We start from the raw sequence: 23465 nt of genomic DNA, 5'->3' as shown, positions 1-23465 counted from the left end.
CCCATCAATCAACAAGTGGATAACAAAACTGGTATATTTGGCGCCCAAGATGGACGAATAGGAACAGATCCAGCCTCCAGCTCCCAGCATGAGTGAAACAGAAGACAGGCGATTTCTGCATTTTCTTTCTTTATTTATTATTATTTTTTTTTTTTTGAGATGGAGTCTTGCTCTGTCGCCCAGGCTGGAGTGCAGTGGCCGGATCTCAGCTCACTGCAAGCTCCGCCTCCTGAGTTCATGCCATTCTCCTGCCTCAGCCTCCCGAGTAGCTGGGACTACAGGCGCCCGCCACCTCGCCTGGCTGGTTTTTTTGTATTTTTTAGTAGAGGGGGGGTTTCACTGTGTTAGCCAGGATGGTCTCGATCTCCTGACCTCGTGATCCACCCATCTTGGCCTCCAAAAGTGCTAGGATTACAGGCTTGAGCCATCGCGCCCGGCCAGTGATTTCTGCATTTTCAACTGAGGTACCGGGTTCATCTCACTGGGCAATGCCGGACAATCGGTGCTGGTCAGCTGGTGCAGCCCGACCAGCTAGAGCTGAAGCAGGGCGAGACATCATCTCACCTGGGAAGCGCAAGGGAGAAGGGAATCCCTTTTCCTAGCCAAGGGAAACTGAGACACACAACACCTGGAAAATCAGGCAACTCCCACCCTAATACTGTGCTTCACCAAGGGTCTTACCAAACTGGCACACAAGGAGATTATATCTCACACCTGGACTGGAGGGTCCCACACCCATGGAGCCTCCCTCATTGCAAGTACAGCAGTCTGAGATCTAACTGCAAGGCAGCAGCAAGGCTGGGGGAGGGGTGTCTGCCCTTGCTGAGGCTTAAGTAGGTAAATAAAGTCCCCGGGAGGCTTGAATTGGGTGGAGCCCACCACAGCTAAAGGAGGCCAGCCTGCCTCTGTAGACTCCTCCTCTGGGAGTCTCATTTACCTCAGCAGAGGTAAATGCCCCTGTCTGATAGCTTGGAAGAGAGCAGTGGATCTCCCAGCATGGAGGTTGAGATCTGAGAACGGACAGATTGCCTGCTCAAGTGGGTCCCTGACCCCTGAGTAGCCTAACAGGGAGACATCCCCCACTAGGTGCAGACCGACATCTCACACCTCACACGGTGGGGTACGCGCCTGAGACGAAGCTTCCAGAGCAAGAATCAGACAGCAACACTCGCTGTGCAGCAATATTCTATCTTCTGCAGCCTCCGCTGCTGATACCCAGGCAAATAGCTTCTGGAGTGGACTTCAAGCAAACTCCAACAGACCTACAGCTGAGGGTCCTGACTGTTAGAAGGAAAACTAACAAACAGAAAGGACACTCACACCAAAACCCCATCAGTACATCACCATCACCAAAGACCAAAGGCAGATAAAATCACAAAGATGGGGAAAAAGCAGTGCAGAAAAGCTAGAAATTCAAAAAATCAAAGCGCATCTCCCCCTCCAAAGGAATGCAGCTCATCGCCAGCACCGGAACAAAGCTGGACGGAGAATGACTTTGACGAGATGAGAGAAGAAGGCTTCAGTCAATCAAACTTCTCAGAGCTAAAGGAGGAACTATGTAACCAGCACAAAGAAACTAAAAACCTTGAAAAAAGAATGGATGAATGGATAACTAGAATAATCAATGCAGAGAAGACCTTAAAAGAACTGACAGAGATGAAAACCATAACATGAGAAATATGTGATAAATGCACAAGCTTCAGTAACCAACTCGATCAACTGGAAGAAAGAGCATCAGCAATTGAAGATCAATTGAATAAAATGGTGTGAGAAGAGAAGTGTGGAGAAAAAAGAGTAAAAAGAAATGAACAAAGGCTCCAAGAAGTATGGGATTACATGAAAAGACTAATCTACATCTGAGTGGTGTGACTGAAAGTGATGGGGAAAATGGAACCAAACTGGAAAACACTCTGCAGGATATCATCCAGGAGAACTTCCCCAACCTAGTAAGGCAGGCCAACACCCAAATTCACGAAACACAGAGAACGCCACAAAGATACTCCTTGAGAAGGGCAACTCCAAGACACACAATTGTCAGATTCACCAAAGCTGAAATAAAGAAAAAAATGTTAACAGCAACCAGAGAGAAAGGTCGGATTACACACAAAGGGAAGCCCATCAGACTAACAGCAGATCTCTCGGCAGAAACTCTCCAAGCCAGAAGAGAGTGGGGGCCAATATTCAACATTCATAAAGAAAAGAATTTTCAACCCAGAATTTCATATCCAGCCAGACTAAGTTTCATAAGTGAAGGAGAAATAAAATCCTTTACAGACAAGCAAATGCTTAGAGATTTTGTCACCACCAGGCCTGCCCTACAACAGATCCTAAAGCAAGCACTAAACATGAAAAGGAACAACAGGTAACAGTCATTGCAAAAACATGCCAAAATGTAAAGTCCATCAATGCTAGGAAGAAACTGCATCAACTAGTGAGCAAAATAACCAGCTAACATCATAATGACAGGATCAAGTTCACACATAACAATATTAACCTTAAATGTAAATGGTCCAATTAAAAGACACAGACTGGCAAATTGGATAAAGAGTCAAGACACATCAGTTTGCTGTATTCAGGAGACCCATCTCACATGCAGAGACACACATAGACTCAAAACAAAGGGATGGAGGAAGATCTACCAAGCAAATAGAAAACAGAAAAAAAAGCAGGGGTTGCAATCCTAGTCTCTGATAAAACAGATTTTAAACCATCAAAGATCAAAAGAGACAAAGAAGGCCATTACATAATGGAAAAGGGATCAAATCATCAGGAAGAGCTAACTATCCTAAATATATATGCACCCAATACAGGAGTACCCAGATTCATAAAGCAAGTCCTTAGAGACTTACAAAGAGACTTAGATTCCCATACAATAATAATGGGAGACTTTAACACCCCACTGTCAACATTAGACAGATCAACGAGACAGAAAGTTAACAAGGATATCCAGGAATTGAACTCAACTCTGCACCAAGCGGAACTAATAGACATCTACAGAACTCGCCACCCCAAATCAACAGAATATACATTCTTCTCAGCACCACATCACACTTATTCCAAAACTGACCACATAGTTGGAAGTAAAGCACTCCTCAGCAAATATAAAGGAACAGAAATTATAACAAACTGTCTCTCACCACAGTGCAATTAAACTAGAACTCAGGATTAAGAAACTCAATCAAAACCGCTAAACTACATAGAAACTGAACAACCTGCACCTGAATGACTACTGGCTACATAACGGAATGAAGGCAGAAATAAAGACGTACTTTTAAACGAATGAGAACAAAGATACAATATACCAAAATCTCTGGGACACATTTAAAGCAGTGTGTACAGGGAAATTTATAGCACTAAATGCCCACAAGAGAAAGCAGGAAAGATCTAAAATTGACACCCTATCATCACAATTAAAAGAACTAGAGAAGCAAGAGCAAACACATTCAAAAGCTAGCAGAAGGCAAGAAATAACTAAGATCAGCACAGAACTGAATGAGATAGAGACACAAAAAGCCCTCCAAAGAATCAATGACTCCAGGAGCTGCTTTTTTGAAAAGATCAACAAAATTGATAGACCGCTAGCAAGACTAATAAAGAAGAAAAGAAAGAAGAATCAAATAGACACAATAAAAAATGATAAAGGGGATATTGCCACTGACCCCACAGAAATACAAACTACCATCAGAGAATACTATAAACACCTCTACACAAATAAACTAGAAAACCTAGACGAAATGGATAATTTCCTGGACACTTACACTCTCCCAAGACTAAACCAGGAAGAAGTTGAATCCCTGAATAGACCAATAGCAGGCTCTGAAACTGAGGCGATAATTAATAGCCTACCAACCAAAAAAATCCAGGATCAGAGGGATTCACAGCCGAATTCTACCAGAGGTACAAGGAGGAGCTGGTACCATTCCTTCTGAAACTATTCCAATCAATAGAAAAAGAGGAAATCCTCCCTAACTCATTTTATGAGGCCAACATCATCCTGATACCAAAGCCTGACAGAGACACAACAAAAAAAGACAATTTTAGACCAATATCCCCAATGAACATTGATGCAAAAATCCTCAGTGAAATACTGGCAAACTGAATCCAGCAGCACATCAAAAAGCTTATCCTCCATGATCAAGTGGGCTTCATCCCTGAGATGCAAGGCTGGTTCAACATTCGCAAATCAATAGACGTAATCCAGCATATAAACAGAACCAAAGACAAAAACCACATGATTATCTCAATAGATGCAGAAAAGGCCTTTGATAAAATTCAACAACCCTTCATGCTAAAAACTCTCAATAAATTCAGTATTGATGGAATGTATCTCAAAATAATAAGAGCTATTTATGACAAACCCACAGCCAATATCATACTGAATGGGCAACAACTGCAAGCATTCCCTTTGAAAACTGGCACAAGACAGGGATGCCCTCTCTCACCACTCCTAATCAACATGGTGTTGGAAGTTCTGGCTAGGGCAATCAGGCAAGAGAAAGAACTAAAGGGTATTCAGTTAGGAAAAGAAGAAGTCAAATTGTCCCTCTTTGCAGATGACATGATTGTATATTTAGAAAACCCCATCATCTCAGCCCAAAATCTCCTTAAGCTGATAAGCAACTTCAGCAAAGTCTCAGGATACAAAATCAACGTGCAAAAATCACAAGCATTCTTATACAGCAGTAACAGACAAACAGAGAGCCAAATCATTAATGAACTCCCATTCACAATAGCTTCAAAGAGAATAAAATACCTAGGAATCCAACTTACAAGGGATGTAAACGACCTCTTCAAGAACTACAAACCACTGCTCAATGAAATAAAAGAGGACACAAATGGAAGAACATACTATGCTCATGGATAGGAAGAATCAATATTGTGAAAATGGCCATACTCTCCAAGGTAATTTATAGATTCAATGCCATCCCCATTAAGCTACCAATGACTTTCTTCACAGAATTGGAAAAAACTGCTTTAAAGTTCATATGGAACCAAAAAAGACCCTGCATTGCCAAGACTATCCTAAGCCAAAAGAACAAAGCTGGAGGCATCACGCTACCTGACTTCAAACTATACTACAAGGCTACAGTAACCAAAAGAGGATGGTACTGGTACCAAAACAGAGATATAGACCAATGGAACAGAACAGAGCCCTCAGAAATAATACCACACATCTACAGCCATCTGATATTTGACAAACCTGACAAAAACAAGAAATGGAGAAAGGATTCCCTATTTAATAAATGGTGCTGGGAAAATTGACTAGCCATAAGCAGAAAGCTGAAACCGGATCCTTTCCTTACTCCTTATATGAAAATTAATTCAAGATGGATTAGAGACTTAAATGTTAGACCTAAAACCATAAAAACCCTAGAAGAAAACCTAAGTAATACCATTCAGGACATAGGCATGGGTAAGGACTTCATGTCTAAAACACCAAAAGCAATGGCAACAAAAGCAAAATTGACAAATGGGATCTAATTAAACTAAAGAGCTTCTGCACAGCAAAAGAAACTCCCATCAGAGTGAACAGGCAACCTACAGAATGGGAGAAAATTTTTGCAATCTACTCATCTGACAAAGGGCTAATATCCAGAACCTATAAAGAACTCAGTCAAATTTACAAGAGAAAAACAACTCTATCAAAAAATGGGCAAAGGATACGAACAGACATTTCTCAAAAGAAGACATTCATACAGCCAACAGGCACATGAAAAAATGCTCACCATCACTTGCCATCAGAGAAATGCAAACCAAAACCACAATGAGATATCATCTCACACCTGTTAGAATGGCAATCATTAAAAAATCAGGAAACAACAGGTGCTGGAGAGGATGTGGAGAAATAGGAACACTTTTATACTGTTGGTGGGACTGTAAACTAGTTCAACCATTGTGGAAAACAGTGTGGCGATTCCTCAAGGATCTAGAACTAGAAATACCATTTGACCAGCTATCACATTACTGGGTATATACCCAAAGGATTATAAGTCATGCTGCTATAAAGACACAGGCACCCGTATGTTTATTGCAGCACTATTCACAATAGCAAAGACTTAGAATCAACCCAAATATCCGTCAGTGACAGACTGGATTAAGAAAATGTGGCACATATACACCATGGAATACTATGCAGCCATAAAAAAGGATGAGTTCACGTCCTGTGTAGGGAGATGGATGTAGCTGGAAACCATCATTCTCGGCAAACTATCACAAGAACAGAAAACCAAATACTACATGTTCTCACTCTTCGGTGGGAATTGAACAATGAGATCACTTGGACACAGGAAGGGGAGCATCACACAACGGGTCCTATTGTGGGGAGGGGGGAGGGGGAGGGATAGCATTAGGAGATATACCTAATGTAAATGACAAGTTAATGGGTGCAGCACACCAACAAGGCACATATATACATATGTAACAAACCTGCACGTTGTGCACATGTACCCTAGAACTTAAAGTATAATAAAAAAGTATCCATAAATAGCTCAATAGCTCACAGCTTAGTATATAAAATCAGATATGTAAATAAGTAATCTGTAATTAGACTAATTACAGTCAGATAATTCCTATTTTATAATATCTAAAAAAAAAAATTGTAAAAGAAATAAAATCCTTCCTCAGGAAAAAAAAAAAAGAAACTGGTATATTTATACAATGGAATACTACTCAGCCATAAAAAGGAATTAATTAATGGCATTCACAGTGACCTGGATGAGATTGGAGACTATTATTCTAAGTGAAGTAACTCAGGAATGGAAAACCAAACATTGTATGGTCTCACTGATATGCAGGAGCTAAGCTATGAGGATGCAAAGGTATAAGAATGATACAATGGACTTTGGGGACTTGGGAGGAAAAGTGGGAGGAGGACAAGGGATAAAACACAACAAATATGGTGTAGTGTATACTGCTCAGGTGAAGAGTGCACCAAAATCTCACAAATCACCACTAGAGAAATTACTCATATAACCAAATACCACCAGTACCCCATAACTTATGGAAAAATAAAAAACAAAATAAAATGAAAGGACATCTCATGCTCAGGAAAAAGAAGAATTAATATTGTGAACAATAACCATATTACCCAAAGCAATCCCTATCTATGAATTCCATGCAATTCCTATCAAAATGTCAATGACATTCTTCACAGGTATAGAAAAAAAATCCTAAAATTTATATGGAACCAAAAAAGATCCTGAATAGCCAAAGCAATCCTGAGCAAAAAGAACAAAGCTGGAGGCATCATACTACTTGACTTCAAATATACTACAAAGCTATAGTAACAAAATCAGCATGGCACTGGCATTTAAACAGACATTTAAACTAATGGAATATAATAGAGAACCCAGAAATAAATCCATGTATTTACAGCCAGCTGATTTTTGACAGTTGCCAAGAGTATACATCGGGAAAAGGACACCCTCTTCAATGAATGATTCTGGCAAAACCAGCTATCTACATGCAGAAGAATGAAACTAGATCCCTATCTCTTTTCATATACAAAAACCAACTCAAAATGTATGAAAGCCTTAAATGTAAGACCCAAAAATATAAAACTACTAGAAAAAAACATAGGAGTAATGCTTTAGGATTTCAATCCAGGCAAAGATTTCATGGTTAAGACCTCAAAAGCACAGACAACAAAAACAAACATAGACAAAATAGACTATATTAAAATAAAAGCTCTGCACAGCAAAGGAAGTAACAGAATAAAGAGACAACCTGTAAAATGGGAGAAAATATTTGCAAACTATTCATCCAGCAAGGAGCTAATATCCAGAATATACAAGGAACTCAAAAATTCAACAGCAAAATAATAATAATAATCATCCTATGAAAAAGGGCAAAGGATAGGAATAGACATTTCTTAAAAGAAAATGACCAACAGAGATATGAAAAAGTGTTCAACATCATTCATTACCAGGAAAATGCAAATCAAAACCACCATAAGATATCATCTGACTTCAGTTATAATGCTATTATCAAAAAGACAAAATATAAGGAATGCTGGCGAGGATGCAGAGAAAAGGAAACTTATCCACTGTTGGTGAGAATATAAATTAGCATAGCAATTATGGTAAACATATAGAGGTTTCACCCAAAAATAAATAAATAAATAAATAGAGCTACCACATGATCCAGCATTTCCACTACTGGGTATTTATTCAAATGAAATTAAATCAGTACATCAAAGGGATACCTGCACTTCCGTGTTTATGCAGCACTACCCACAATAGCAAAGATATGTAATCAAGCTAAATATTCACCAATGGATGAATCGATAAGGAAAAAAATTACATATATATATGCACACACACACATATCTATACACATACACAAACATACACACACACATCACCTTTACGTCTTTCTCACATCTACCCAGGATCTCAGAGGCACTGCTCAATCTTAGAAGTAAGCCTTTCTGCCAGGAAACATGAAGGACCTTGAATCTTTTTTCAAATCTTTCTCTGCCATAGCCAGGGCTTCTGCTTGCCTGTTTCCCTCTGACTACTCTGATGAGAAGATTTTAAGCAACTCCCAGTGATTTTGCTACAGCAAATTATGTATTTCAGGACCCTCTGAGGGGTTCACTCTTTCCTTTGTCACCTTTTCTTTCCTACAAGAATGCCAACACAGGCCAGTTCTTGGCAAGAAAGCATCTGGCTCCCTGAAGACAACTGTGGTTGGAAGACAATGACTCTGGCACACCCCTCTCTCAGCACTGACCCTTAATAAAGCAATCACAAAGTTCATCAGTGGGAACTTCCCAAGGAGCTTCCAAAATGTCCTTTTAAGAGTGATTTTAAGGTAGCCCTGAGGGTCTGGAGCGATTCAGTACTATGCTGGTCTCCTATAAAGCCAAGAGGAACTAAATTGGTTACTGACTAGAGTAGCATCAGAGGAAAGGAGGGGGATTTGACCCAGCAACAACTGGCAACTGCCTTCTCAGAGGATTTGCATTGTCAGCGGCTTATGGGGCCCAGGGAGGAGGTGGAAAACACTCTACATTAATGTCCCAACATCCCAGAGGAGAAAAAAATTATAACTGACGGAAATGTAATAAAACAGTCAAAAGCAGATGTAACCAGTTATAGATATTGTGAAACATATTGGTCTTTTTGTTCAAATATTTTAATTTTTATTAAAATAAAAAATAAATTAAAAGTATGTGCCCCACTCTACTCATATATTCCCCTCTCTATCTGAATGTTCTCTCTAATCCCCATCCTCTGGCAATCAGATTTTTTTAAAAATGTATTACAAAATGTACGCACACGAGTTCATAAAACATAAATTGAGAGTTTAAAGAGTAATTATAAGGTAAACACTACATTTTATGTCAGGAAATTGGGTTTGTTTAACACTACTGAAATCTGCCATATGTCTTTTCCTACTCAAAATGCACTCTCTGCCCTCCAATTCCAGAGTTAACTACTTTTCTGACTTTGGTGATAACTATTTCCTTGCTTTTCATCATACATTTACCCCATATACATATATATATATATATATATATATATATATATATATATATATAGCTATCCAATATACTTTCATTTTGCCTAGTTTTAAACTTTCTATAAATAAAATTAAAGTAGTCTTCTTGGGTTCTTTTAACATTATGCTTGTAAGATTCATTTGCACAGCTGCATGAAGGAAGAGTTTTATTTTTATAGCTAAGCAATATTCCATTATATGAATATACTACAATTTGATTATTCATGGTGCTGTTGGTGGACCTTCCAAGTGTTTCCAGTTTGAGGCTATCATGAACATGCTGCTATGACCTTCTTGGACACGTGTGTGGTAGAAATTTGTACCCAATGTTTCTCTAGGGTGTATACCTAGGATTGGGAAAAGAGCCAACATGGTAGCTATAACTGGTATTGCACTTTTTTCTTTTTTCTTTCCTTGAGACAGGGTCTTGCCTTGTCACCCAGGCTGGAATGCAATGGCACAATCATGGCTCACTGCAGCCTCAACTCCCACTACAGCCTTCCAAGTAGCTGGGACTACAGGCACATGCCATCACACCCAGTCTCCAACTCCTGGGCTCACGTGATCCCCTCACCTTGACCTCCCAAAGTGCTGGGATTACAGGCATAAGCCACCATATGTGGCCTTCATTATGCTCAAATGAGTGCTTCTCTAATATCTAGTCAGAGTAACACGTTTTCATGTTTACTGATCACTTCGATTTCCTGTTTTGAGATAAAACTCTTCAAGTCTTTTGGCTACTGTTTTATTAAGTTAATTGTCGTCTTCATTGCAAGTTTTTTTTGTTTTGTTTTGTTTTGAGACAATCTCGCTTTGTTGCTCAGTGAAGCAATCTCGGCTTACAGCAACCTCAGCCTCCCCAGTTCCCCAAGCGATTCTCCTACCTCAGCCTCCCAAGTAGCTGAGGTTACAAGTATGTGCCACCATCCTGGCTAATTTTTTTGTGTATATTCCTAGTAGAGACGGGTTTTCACCATGTTGGTCAGACTGGTCTCCAACTCCTGACCTCAAGTGATCTGTCTGCCTTGGTCTCCCAAGGTGCTGGGGCATGGATGAGCCACTGCACCTGGCCAGATTTATACAAGTTCTTTATATAATTTGAATATAAGCCCTTTGTTGGTAATGTGTATTTCAAGCATCTTTGCCTACTCTATGAATTGTCTTTTGTTTCTCTCAATTTTGATGTGTCAAATTCGTCAGTCCTTTTCTTCATTATTAGTACTTTATATACAGTACTAAAATCTTTACCTATCATGAAGATATTCTTCCATTATATATTCAAATCATTATTCCTACTTGGATCCATAATCTACCTAGAATAGGTTTTTTGATATTTTGGGAGAAGAAGGTCAAGTTTTATTTTTCCACATAGAAAATATGAGTCTCTATAGGACACCATAAAGGCACTTTATTATCCCAGTACCATTTACTGGGGAGAAAAATGGAAAACAGTCTTTTCCCTATTATGATGAAAGGTGCAACATTCATCATAAATCAATCCATCCATGTGTATGTCAGTGTCCACATGCATGTGGAGTCCTTATTTCTGGTCCATTAGTCTATGTTTCTATGCCTCATCAGTACCACACTATCTTCATTCCCATGGCTTTCTTCGCTAAAACAAGTCTTCCATCTTATTCTCATTCTTTAATGGTGTCCTGGCTATCATTAGCCATTTGTTTTCCAAATATACTTACAATCAGTTAAGTTCTATAAAATCCCTCTCATTGCAATGAATCTATATAGATCAATTTTGGCAGCACTGGTATTTGTACAATATTTAGTCTTCTTCCAATCTATGAACATGGAATCTCTCCACGTTTAGGTCTTCTTGAATGTCTCTTCATTCAGTTTTATAATTTTCACTAAAGAGGTCTTTCACATATTCTTTTAGATTTATATTTAGTTATTTGATCATTTCCATGCCATTTAAGTATTACTTTCTAAAAATTTCTTTCTAACAGTGTTGCAGTACATGTAGAAATATGATTGTTTTAAATTGATTTTTTCTAGCAAATCTGTAAAACTCTTATTAATTATGATAATTTACCTGTAGATGCTTTTGGATTGTCTACATATACTACCATTTCCTCACATCATTGCAATTTTGTTTTCTCTTTTCCTGTCTTTATACCTTTCATTTCCATTTCCTACCTAACTGCACTGGCTAAAACCGCTAGTGTACTGTTGAACAGAACTGATAATAATTTGTATTCTGGCATTCTTGTAATGTTTTGCTCTCAGAAAAAGGTTTTAACACTTTTCCATTAAGTATAATGATTGCTGTGGGAATTTTGTGGATCACTTCTATCAGATTAAAGACATTTCTTTTTATTCCTAGTCTGCTAAGAATATTTTTTAAGTAAACAAGGGTAAATTTTAGAAAATGTTTGAGGACTTCGTTGTTTCACTTAAATAATCACATGATGTTTCTTCTTTCATCAGTTCATATGATGTGTTACAGCAATTTTGCTTTTCAAATGGAAAATCATCTATGTGTTTCTGGGATAAACCCAAGTTACTTATGATATATTAATATCTATTTGCTTATTGATTGATTTGGTTTGCATCAATATTCAAAAGTTATATTGAGCTATAATGTTTCATTTCTATATTGTCTTTATTGGGTTTGGCATGGAGGTTATGCTAGTCCCATAAAGGGAAGGGTAGCATCCATTCTTCAGAAGAAACCATATAGCATTCTTTAAATATTTTCTATAGATTACTCCTTAATGTAACCATCAAAAAAAAGTTGAAATTTTGTGGATTCAGCACATTCCCTTGGCACAACAGTAGCTTCCTAACTAGACTCTCATTATTCTTCAACTTGATCTGATAGTCACTTCAAGGCTGGTAGTTCTTCGAGGTTTGTAAAGTTTTTAGATATCTTAAACAACTTCGATTCCTTTTAACAAGAAGATTGCATGAAATTCTAGGTCACTATTAATGAAATTTCCTAATCAATATTACATGACTGAATGCATATATTTTACTCCTCTTTTTTCGTATGTGCAGGTTTTTCTTTATCCCGTTCTTCTGTTTTTAAGTTAAACTAACATTTTTAAAACAAAACAAAATGTTGAAAAATTTTAATAAATTAAACTATGCCAAATGCTAAGGCACTAATAAAGGTGCTATACTGTTCTCTCTTTGTTCCCTTCTTCTTCACGTTACTTTTCAGATGCATAAAGAGATTTTATAGAGCCTGTACAAAAGAAGAGGTTAAGCTCTGTGCAGCTCTAAAAATAAGCGAAAAAATTATATATTTATGCATAAGGAAAGGAACACTAACATTCATGAGATTTTCAAGAGGGCCTATTATACTCCATAAAGACTGGGAATCGTATCTCACACCAATTAGAATGGTTATTACTAAAAAGTCAAAAAATAACAGATGCTGGCAAAGTTTCAGACAAAAGAGAACATTTACACACTGTTGGTGGGAGCAGTTAAACCGTTGCGGAAAGCAGTATGGTGATTCTTCAAAGAGCTAAAAACAGAACTACCATTCGACCCAGCAATCCCATTACTGGATATTTGCCCAGAGAAATATAAATCATTCTACCATAAAGACACATGCACACAGATGTTCGCTGCAGCACTATTCACAATAGCAAAGACATGGAAACAATCTAACTGCCCATCAATAGACTAAAGAAAATGTGGTACATATACATCGTGGTACATATACATATGCAGTCATAAAAAAGAATGGACTCATGACCTTTGCAGAGACATGGATGGAACTGGAGGCTATTATCCTTAGCAAACTAACACAGGAAACCAAAGAGTACATGTTCTCACTTATACGTGGGAGCTAAATGATAAGAACTTATGAACACAAAGAAGAAAACAACAGACAGTGGGGTAAGAAGAGTGAGAGGAGTGGAAAAGATAACTATTGAGTGCTGGTCTTAATATCTGGGTGATAAATATGTACAACAAACCTCCATAACGTGTGTTTACCTATGTAACAAACCTTCACATGCACCCCCAAACCTAAAATAAAAGTTAAAAATAAATACATAAGTAAAAGATTTTAAAAATAAAAGACAGAAAAAAGAGATTGGGAATTCTATTAGTCTTCAATTCTGCTATTTCTGCAAAAATTATACTGGATTATAACGGTTTTCTGTGCATACACAGAATCTTCTAAATATTTTTAAGTGTTTTTAATAATCCACTGTGTTACTCTGCAGTAATTTGCTGTTCTTTTCTCCCATTGTTGAGTATGTGGCTCTGGTTCCCTTATAGGTAACACAGCAATGAATGTACCTCCTTCTCAGAAGCTTTTGCTCCTGGGATTAGGTTGATGGGCCTCTAATGTCACCAATGAAATGGGATCTTAGATATTTTCCAGCTAGGATATGACAGCTCCCAATAAAATCAAGTCACTAAACCTTCACTGCAAGCAAGGAGCCATTCTGGAACATAAAGACTTTAACCTCGGGTAGGAAGCAGGCAAGTAGAAGTCTTCAATTGCGTCATAACTTTCACTGAGGCCTCCAGTGACCTGAGAAAGTAATTGTGAGTATCAGAGCCTTGTTATTCCTTTTCTTTCTCCAGCAGCACGCTTCACCTACTCAGGAGAGTGCCTACACAATCTGACTTGACAACTTCTAGAAAGAAATTGGAGCAACAGGGGTCTCAGCAGGGTGGTCAGGGTGGTCTTGGGCCAAACAGTGACAGCAGGCAGGCTTACCCTTTCCTCTTCTGCCCCCTTCAACTTTTTCCTGGTGTTCTTACCCACATCCCTCACCACACCACACCCTTTCATTCATCCTTGTCCCAGACTTATTAAGTATATACAGATAAGCAACCCAAGGAACTTGCATTCATTAAGAGAAACCCAGAAATTCAAAAGGACTGATGCTCTAAATCCAGAGGAATAGAAAACAGGAATTGGGCAACTGCCAGCTTTCTTGCTTTGCTGAAGTATTCTGGAATTTGATGGATTGAGGGTTCTGGACACAATGCCCAAAGCCCCTTCCTTGTTGTGCTGGGTTCCTATTTCTGTTCTCAGCACTGACTCAACAGCTGCACAAGAGCTCGCCATGTTGGCTTGGATTACACCTTCTCACCCAGATCTCCGGCAGTTTGCGGGCAAACCTCCTGAGCAGCCTTGGGTGATGAAACCTATCGTGGTAGCAGGAGAATGGGACTGTGAATTCTCAATCCCCTATCCCCACCCCTTCCTTCCTCTCTCAGGGCCTTAAAGTCTAGCAGAAGGAAGCACAGCAGCAACTGACTGGGCAGTCTTTCAGGAAAGATGCAGCCACTCCTGCTTCTGCTGGCCTTTCTCCTACCCACTGGGGCCAAGGCAGGTGAGTGACCGCCCCCATCTGCAGAGGCCTGACATCATCCCATAGATTCTTGAGCCAAATTGCCTTGTATATCCCAATTCTGTACTGTTGAGCAAGCTATTTGAATTCGTATTTCCTCAGTTTCCTCATCTATAAAATGAGAATAATATTAATACCGACCTTGCGGAGTTGCCATGAGAGTTAAATAAGTTAGAGTACTTAAATGTCTTGGAATTGCCCACACACTGTAAGTGACATAAAAACTTGCTTTGTATAAATAATTCGGCAGCATGTGTCAGAGCTTACCTAGGAGGTAAGAATACAGCAGTAACAGTACCATCAGCTCATGTCTAGATTTTTAAACACCAGTCCCACCTGGTCTTGAATAGGACTCAGAGGGCTCCAGGAAGCTCCATGAGGATGAAAGTATAAGGGAACTTCAGGAACAATCCTGTACTTACAGCAAAGCATCTTCTCAATACCTGAGGCTGAAGCTGGCCTTGCCTGGAACAAGGGTTGTTCTCCCTCTTTTGGAGAGGAGAAGGGAGCTGAGGCCTAGGATGGGGAAAAGAGCTCCTTTCAAGACAGCAGTGTTTCCTGTAGAACCCAGGAGCCCCCTCCCAATCTGGTGCCCCATAGACTCCAACCCTCAGCACCATCTCCTCCCTCTCCTGCACCTTCTCTCCTGCCATCCCCATCTTCCAGCCTTTCTGGAGCCACCAATCTGGTACCCACACTGCAGGTTCGGCAAGCATAGAGTTAAGTGCCAAATGCTTCCTTCCAGGGGAGATCATCGGAGGCCGGGAGACCAGGCCCCACTCCCGCCCCTACATGGCGTATCTTCAGATCCAGTCTCCAAGAGGTCAGAGCAGATGCGGAGGGTTCCTGGTGCGAGACAACTTTGTGCTGACAGCAGCTCACTGCTGGGGAAGGTGAGGAGTTAAGGAGCTTCCTGGGCAGCCAGGAACACAGCCCTGGGGGGCTCTTCGGAGCAGCCATCTGAAAGAAGGGTTGTAGCAACCAAAGAGTGAAAGAGAGACCAAGTGAGTCTTTGCGGGAGGGAACAGGCCAGTGTAAACGAGGAGGAAAGGAGGATATGATCAAAAAGAGCAAGAGGAAGAGATGGAAGACACATATTGAGGCTCAAAATATAAACTCAGGCTATTTATCAATTTAATCTGGGGCAGCAAACCTGAAGGCAACTACCACGCTGTCATCCCTAGCTCAGAGCTGCTGAGAAAGAGGACACAGCTGAGCCCCTGGGCCCTCCCATTCCCTCGATTCTGGTTAGCTGCAGTCTTGCCCTCCTGGTGCTGTCCGCCTACCCTGCAGAGCTGGTGGACCATAGCTCCTGCAGCCCAGACCTACCTCTTGCTTTTGCAGCTCTATAAATGTCACCCTGGGCGCCCACAATATCCGGAGACCGGAAAACACCCAGCAACACATCACTGTGCGCAGAGCCATCCGCCACCCTCGATATAATCAGCGGACCATCCAGAATGACATCATGTTATTGCAGGTACCACCTACCTGGCTCTCTGGCTCCTTCCTAGTGTATCCAGGAACAATGGAGGAGGAATTGAGGGCAAGGCTTCAGGGTAGTGGGGAGGGTATGGGACGTGTACTGCACCAGCGACCCCTGAGCCTTGGCTGGAGGCCCCAGCTGAGCGGGAATGCCTACATTCTTCCTCCAGCTGAGCCGGAGAGTCAGACGGAATCGAAATGTGAGACCAGTGGCTCTGCCTAGCACCCAGGAGAGACTGAGACCCGGGACGCAGTGCACTGTGGCTGGCTGGGGCTTGGTCAGCCAGACGAGGAGAACAGACACACTCCGAGAGGTGCAACTGAGAGTGCAGAGGGATAGGGAGTGCCTCCGCCTCTTCCGTTCCTACGACGGCGGAAGGCAGATTTGTGTGGGGGACCGGCGGGAACGGAAGTCTGCCTTCAGGGTAAGGCATGGGCATTGGCCAACACACCCCGGGATAGAGGGGCCCATGCAGAGCCAGGGCAGTGCGAACAGATTCCATCCCCACAGCCTCAGCCTGGGGGCCAGACCAGGGTGAGCTGGGGACTGATTTCCCCATCAACCTGGTCTCTGGGGGAATAGGAGGAAGACCCACAACATATACATAGGCAACATTCTCCTGGAGAAGAGGGAGGTACCTTGACTCGGATTGGGCTGGAGACAGTAACTCAGGCGGAGCTGAAGTCCAGCGACCAAAAGGGTCCAGAGGCTTGGCTCTGCACCCCACCAATCTTCCATCTCACACGCACCGAGTAGTTGAAGGGGCCCACCCACCCTTGCCTTCTCTGAGAGCCCGGAGCTCAGGGCAGCAGGAGAAAGGAGGCCTGTCTCAGTCTCCCTTCCCCTCTCTACCTACAGGGGGACTCCGGAGGCCCCCTGCTGTGTAACAATGTGGCCCACGGCATTGTCTCCTATGGAAGCCTGTCAGGGATTCCTCCAGAAGTCTTCACTAGGATCTCAAGTTTCCTGCCCTGGATAAGGAGAACAATGAGAAGCTTCAAACAGCTGGATCAGATGGAGATCCCCTTGTGACTGACTCTTCTTCTCGGGGACACAGACCAGCTCCACAGGGTTGCCAGAGCCTTAATAAACGTCCCCAGAGTATAAATAACCAATTCCTCATTTGTTCATTAAACGTCATTCAGTACTTAGTTTGTTTGGATTGCTACAACAAAATAGCACAAATTGGGTGGCTTATAAATAACAAATTTATTTCTCACAGGTTTAGAGGCTAAGAAGTCTAAGATCAAGTCACTAGGTGATTCAGTGTCTAATAAGGGCCCATTTTCTGGTTCAGAGACAATCATTGTCTCCCTGTGTCCTCATATGGTAAAGGGGCAAAGGAATTCTCTGATGTCTCTTTTACAAAGGACCTAGACCCATTCAAAGAGCTCAGCTCTTACGATGTAATCACATCCCAAAGGCCCCACCTAATGCCATCACATTGGGGATTAGGTCTGGGAAACATAGGGAAACACTGCCTCTACACAAAATTTTAAAATTAGCCAGGCATGGTGGCAAGTGCCTGTACTCCCAGCTACTTGGGAGGCTAAAGTGGAAGGATTACTTGAACCCAGGAGGTTGAGGCTGCAGTGAACCAGGCACTACAGCCTGAGCGACAGAGCAAGACCCTATCCCAAGAAAAAAAAAAAAAGACTAGCAGGCCAAAAAGACAGAACTGAAATTCCAGAAAAAGACCTACTTTAGTGTATGAAAAAGGTGGCATCTCAAATCACTGGGAAACAATGGATTTTTAATAAATAGCATTAGAACAACTAGATAGATATTTGGAGGGGATGGAAGGTATAATTGGATCCATTCCTCACACCATACTTCAAAATAAACCTCAAATGGATCACAGATCTAAATGCAAAAACATTAAACCATACAAGCACTGGAATAAAGAAAAAGTAAAGAGATCTGCTTCTTTAAAATAGTTAATGAGCACCCATGTTCATAACAGCACTAACCACAATAGCCGAGGATGGAAGAACCCCAGCATCCATCACCAGCCAGCATACTTGTCCTAAACCTTGTGAAAGAAAATAGACTCTCAGGACCCAAACCTCACTATTCCAAAGGGAAAGTTAAGCTTGGGAACTGACCCATGGTAAAAAAATAAAAAATAAAAATTAAAAAATAAAAAATAAAAAAAAATTTTTAAAAACTGCTTTCTATTTATTTCCAAACAGCTATAATTCATAATCCTGTGGCATCACCTCATTTCCTCTACTTGCTTTTCCACATGTTTACTTTATCTTGTGTAAGATGTAGGTTTACTGAGGCTAATTAGAACCTCACAAGAACATAACCATCTGCCTCATGTCCTACTCTCCCATTTTTACCTTCCTGCTTGCCCTTTCCCCTTTAAATACTGAAGTTCCTAAAACCCTTTAGGCAAAAGCACAGGTCATAGATGCTCCTGTGGCTTATATTTTTTCCCCTAGTGCATCTTCAACCTTGACTAAATAAACTTCTGTTAGATTGAGACCTATCTCAGTCACTTTGTGGTTTATAACCCTTCCTTACACTATACCAACCCCACTGTACGTATAAGCCAGCATTTTCCTCACCAATGTGATGAAGATCTGTCTCAGAATTTTTGATACTCTGAAGGTATATAAAACATCTCACAAAATGTTGACCAAAATAACAATACATTTGCCCTGAAGATTAGCCCATGACTGTCTACATCAATATTATATTCAAACAAAAGATTACTGAAATCACATAATTTAAAACTAAGCTTTAAACACTTTCTGAAAGTAACTACACAGAATCAGCCAGGAAGTTTTCCTAGGTAAGTAGAAATATTAATTACTCCTTTCAGTGTGACATTTACTATCTAAACTTTTGCAGCTTTCATAATCTTAAATGAAATAATCCCTGAACAGACATTTTATCAAATCTAACAAGCTATATACGAAAATGCTTTGGTGAATTTGACCATTATTTTATGTGTATCTCTTATCAGAAAGTCATTTGTCTAATATTCAGTGTAAGCCATTTATCAACAAAATTTTAATCAATAATACATCTTTAACAATCCTCAGTCATTCTCTCTGTATTTACTAACTGCCTACTCATAGGAATTATCTATTACTGGCATACTCTGGGGGTAACAGTCTCATTATTAAATGTTTGCACTGGCAAATGGAAAGAATACTTGCTGGTGAAGAGAAAGAAGGAGGGAACAGTAGTAGAAAGGTCCCCCATTCAGCCCTTCTTCCCTGTGGCATTTACTTAGAGCCTCAGAGCACTGCCCAGTCTCTGGACTCAGTCCCCAGGAAGCCCCACAGGCATTCATCCCATCTTCAGGTCTTTCTCTGCCAGTCAGTACTTCCAAGGCAGCTCTTTGTCTCTGCTGCCTTGCTGAAAAGGTCTCTACAGACCCCAGGGTACTCACCTCCAGGTGACCATCCCAGAAGCCAGACCCACCACTTCTAACAAATCTGCACTCTTCCCTATTGAGTAAACCTCATGAGCAGAACTTTGGCAAGAAAGGGTTTTGCACAATGAAAACCAATGCAAAAGAACACAATTCTTTCTTTTTCCACGTGCAGACTTTGCACATTAGAAGCCTTACCGATTTGAATGGAAAGTCATAAAATTATGGTAAGCTCAGGCACAGAAACCTCACTGGGAACTTCTTCCCCAGCCCAACAGCTAAGGCAAAAAGGAGAAGGATTGGGTCAGATGATGATATTTCAGAAAGAGAAAATCTTTCTCCTCTCTCTCTCTCTCTCTCTCTCTCTCTCCTTCACACACACACACACACACACACGCATTAACCCACACTAAGCCATTTTCCTTTTCAAACAACCAAAGGCCAGAGAAGAGGGGAACAGAAGAGAAAGAGTCCGTGTAGACAGAAAATCTGAAGATTCTAAGTTGAGCCCTGCCTCTTCCCATTCCATGTGGAGCCTTCAGAGGTCCTACCTGCAAGGCCAGGACTGTGTCTGACATGTACATGTAAATGAGAAATCGCTCTCTACTCCAGAATCTCAAGTGTTGCTCCACAAGATTCTGCAGTTGCCTGAAACTGCTACTTAACAGTACAAAGAAGAACATGGATGACTAGATTCTTGCCAGTGTGTTTTAGGTGAGACCAGTGTTTGACCCTCTTGCATTTATTTTAAACAAAAAAGTTCTAGAGACTTTTAGTTTAAAAGAGACTTTAAGTCTAAAAAACTTAAAGGAAAAGAATTGGGTCAGGTGATGATGTTTCAGAAAGTAAGCAGGTGCTAATCACAAATGCAAGGCAAAGTGGTATGATGTTCAGGCTCTGTGAGGACCCAGAATTCAACCACATAAGAGAACACTACTTCTGATTAACACCAAAGTCCCTGAGAGCCCCATTCATCCCATCTGCAAGTCCAGGACTTCCTTCTGGTAAATGTGGTCATGTCGACTCAGCAACTGCCTAAGAACATGTTTTTTGCAACACCCTCACCATAGACATTCCTGTGGGAGGGAGGAGGCACATGGTGAAAGTTTACATCTTGAGAACCAATAGACCAGGAGGAAACTGATGGTCACTGAGCCTGCCCCTCCTCACTTTACCTGTTGGGTTGAAAAACCTGGAAGAAGGAGGCACAGGTCACTCCTGAACTAAGCAGCCTATAGAAAATATGCTGATGTTCCTGATCCTCTTAGATTTTCCTCTTCCCTCTGGGGCTAATGTAGGTAACTGACCATCCCCACCCTGAGAGGCTTGACATGTGGAAGATTGGTACTTCCACAGTGTACTAATCAGGCTACCTCTGAGATCCACCTTACTTCAGTCATACCCAGGAATTTGCTGTACTCCAGCTCCATTGCAGAGATAATACTCTGAAAAGACAGAAATAAAAATTTCTCCCAAAGAGCAATGATGAGTCATATCCTTTTCATGACTCATCCACCTTGACCAGAAAAGCGATTTCCAATTAAGGTGGCACATGATTCTGGTAGAAAAGTACATCTGAAAATAAGGGCTATAAATCCCCATTCTCCAAACCCAAGAGCGGGCAGCTCTAGCCCAGGAGCTATCATCTGGATTAAGGCTGGAAGAGATATCTTATACTCAGATTCCTAGACATCACCTTCACCTTGTCTCTGTTCTGCTAAACTACTTAGCTCTACTAGGGCAGAAGCCAGACCCTAACTGAACCAGCAAAGTGTTGCCTCATCACTGCTTCCTGGCCTGATGGAGATGAGCCCCAACAAGGCCACTTCCAGCCCATTGCCCCATCTCACTCTGATCTGCAGTCCTTTGTCCTCTCTCCTCTTTATCCCAAAGGCTGAGTGCCTTAGGAAGATAAATCTGTCCTGGTGTTCAGATTCCATTAGAAACTCTCTTTTCCAGCTGTGGAACACACAGCACACCTTGGGACTGTTCATTTGTGTATCCAATAAACATTTGTAGAGTATTTATTACATGCCTGACTCAGGATGAGGTAGAAAGAAGCCAGAGTATTCTGCCCAGTGTATCATGTTTAGGTATTAAAAGACAGCCCTATCCTGGAAGTGAGCAGGACATGGGGTCTGAAAAGCTTTGAACAAAGTAGCAATCATGGTAGGTCAGAGTGTTTTCCAGATTTTCTAGGATGGTCTATTCTGAAGATAGATGCCTTTCCCTTAATATGTATTTGAAGTATATTTGATCCAGAGCAATGACAGAGTTCCTCCATATCTACAGAAATAGATTGATAACTAGGCAAGGAGTCAGGTCATGCTCTAAGCCTGCCATGATGCCCACAGAAGCCAGGAGCCTCAATCTCAGTGTGCCGGATTCCCTGAAGACTGCTACAGACCATTCCAACCTTTTAATGACCAATTTTTCAAGCCACAGGGAATTTCTGTCTTTTGTGTTCTGTGGACACAGATATAAAATTTGTGTTTTGGGGGAGATCAAATGGGGTGAAGAAGCCAATTCACACTCCTCACCCTACATGGTGATGGAAAGTTCTAGAAAAACAAACCAGACAGGATGAGGTATGGGGGTTTCCTGGTACAAGACAACTTTGTGCTGACAGTAGCTCACTCTCATGGAATGTAAGGAGCAACAACTGGTCCTGGATTTCCTGGGAATTCCTAGCACCGTCCAAGAAACAATAGCCCAGGAAAGTCCCTGAGTGTGGAGCCAATGGCTAATAAGGATGTATCCGAGAATCTCCAAGCTGGCTCAAAACAAATATGGGATGCAGGAATGAAAGGTATGGGAGGGGCTGGGTGGCAGGGGAGGCTACTGTTGAAATGATCATATGGTTTTACTGCGTTATGTTATTAAAATGGTGAATTACCTAATTGAATTTTTAAAATATATCTGGGAACTACAAGTGCAGATTTCTTACATGCCTATCTATGTTGCATAGTGGTGAATCCAGGCTTTTAGCTTATCCATCACCTGAATAGTGAGCACTGTACCCAATAGGCAGTGTTTCAACTCTCACCCCACTCCTAACTTCCCACCTTTTGTAGTCTCCAATGTCTATTATTCTATGCTATATGTCCATGTATATCCGTTCTTTAGCTTGCACCTATAAGTAAAACCACGTGCAGTTTTTGACTTTCGTTTCTGATCTATTTCACTTAAGATAACGGCCTCCAGTTCCATCCATGTTGTTGCAGAAGCCATGATTTCATTCTTTTTTAAGGTTGAGTAGTATTCCATGGTATATACATTTTCTTTATCCAGTTCTCTGCTAATGGGTTCTTACGTTGATTCAATGACTTTGCTATTGTAAATAATGCTGCAATAAATGTATAAGTACACTTACCTTTTTTATGTAATGATTTATTTCTCTTTAGTTCAGTACTATTCAATAGTGGGATTGCAAGATCAAATGGTAGTTCTACTTTTAGTTCTTTTGGAAATCTTCATACTGTTTTCCATAGAGATGTACTAATTTACATTCCCACCAACAGTGTATAAGCATTCCCTTATCTCTGCATCCTCCTCAACATATGTTGTTTTATGACTTTTTAATAATAGCCATTCTGAATGATGTATGATGATATCTTATTTTGGTTTTAATTTGCATTTCTCTGATGATTAGTAATGTTGAGCATTTCTTCATATGTTTGTTTGCCTCTTATATGTCTTCTTTTGAAAAATGTTTGTTCACGTCTTTTACACACTTCTTAATGGG

General features: G+C 40.8%; 1 protein-coding gene across 1 annotated transcript; it reads left to right on the top strand.

Annotated features, from left to right (window-relative positions):
• Window positions 1-14773: 14773 nt before the first annotated feature.
• CTSG (cathepsin G) lies at window positions 14774-17749 on the top strand. The gene is made up of 5 exons (XM_007986353.3): window positions 14774-14828; window positions 15592-15739; window positions 16191-16326; window positions 16502-16756; window positions 17191-17749. Exons 1-5 carry the CDS (start codon window positions 14774-14776, stop codon window positions 17362-17364), a joined length of 768 nt encoding a protein of 255 aa, XP_007984544.1. The 3' UTR covers window positions 17365-17749.
• The last annotated feature ends 5716 nt before the right edge of the window (window positions 17750-23465 follow it).

Source organism: Chlorocebus sabaeus, chromosome 24 (genome assembly GCF_047675955.1).
Source record: "Chlorocebus sabaeus isolate Y175 chromosome 24, mChlSab1.0.hap1, whole genome shotgun sequence".
Lineage (NCBI taxonomy): Eukaryota > Metazoa > Chordata > Mammalia > Primates > Cercopithecidae > Chlorocebus > Chlorocebus sabaeus.
The sequence above is the reverse complement of the archived record's forward strand: the minus strand, read 5'-3'. Positions and strand labels throughout refer to the sequence as shown.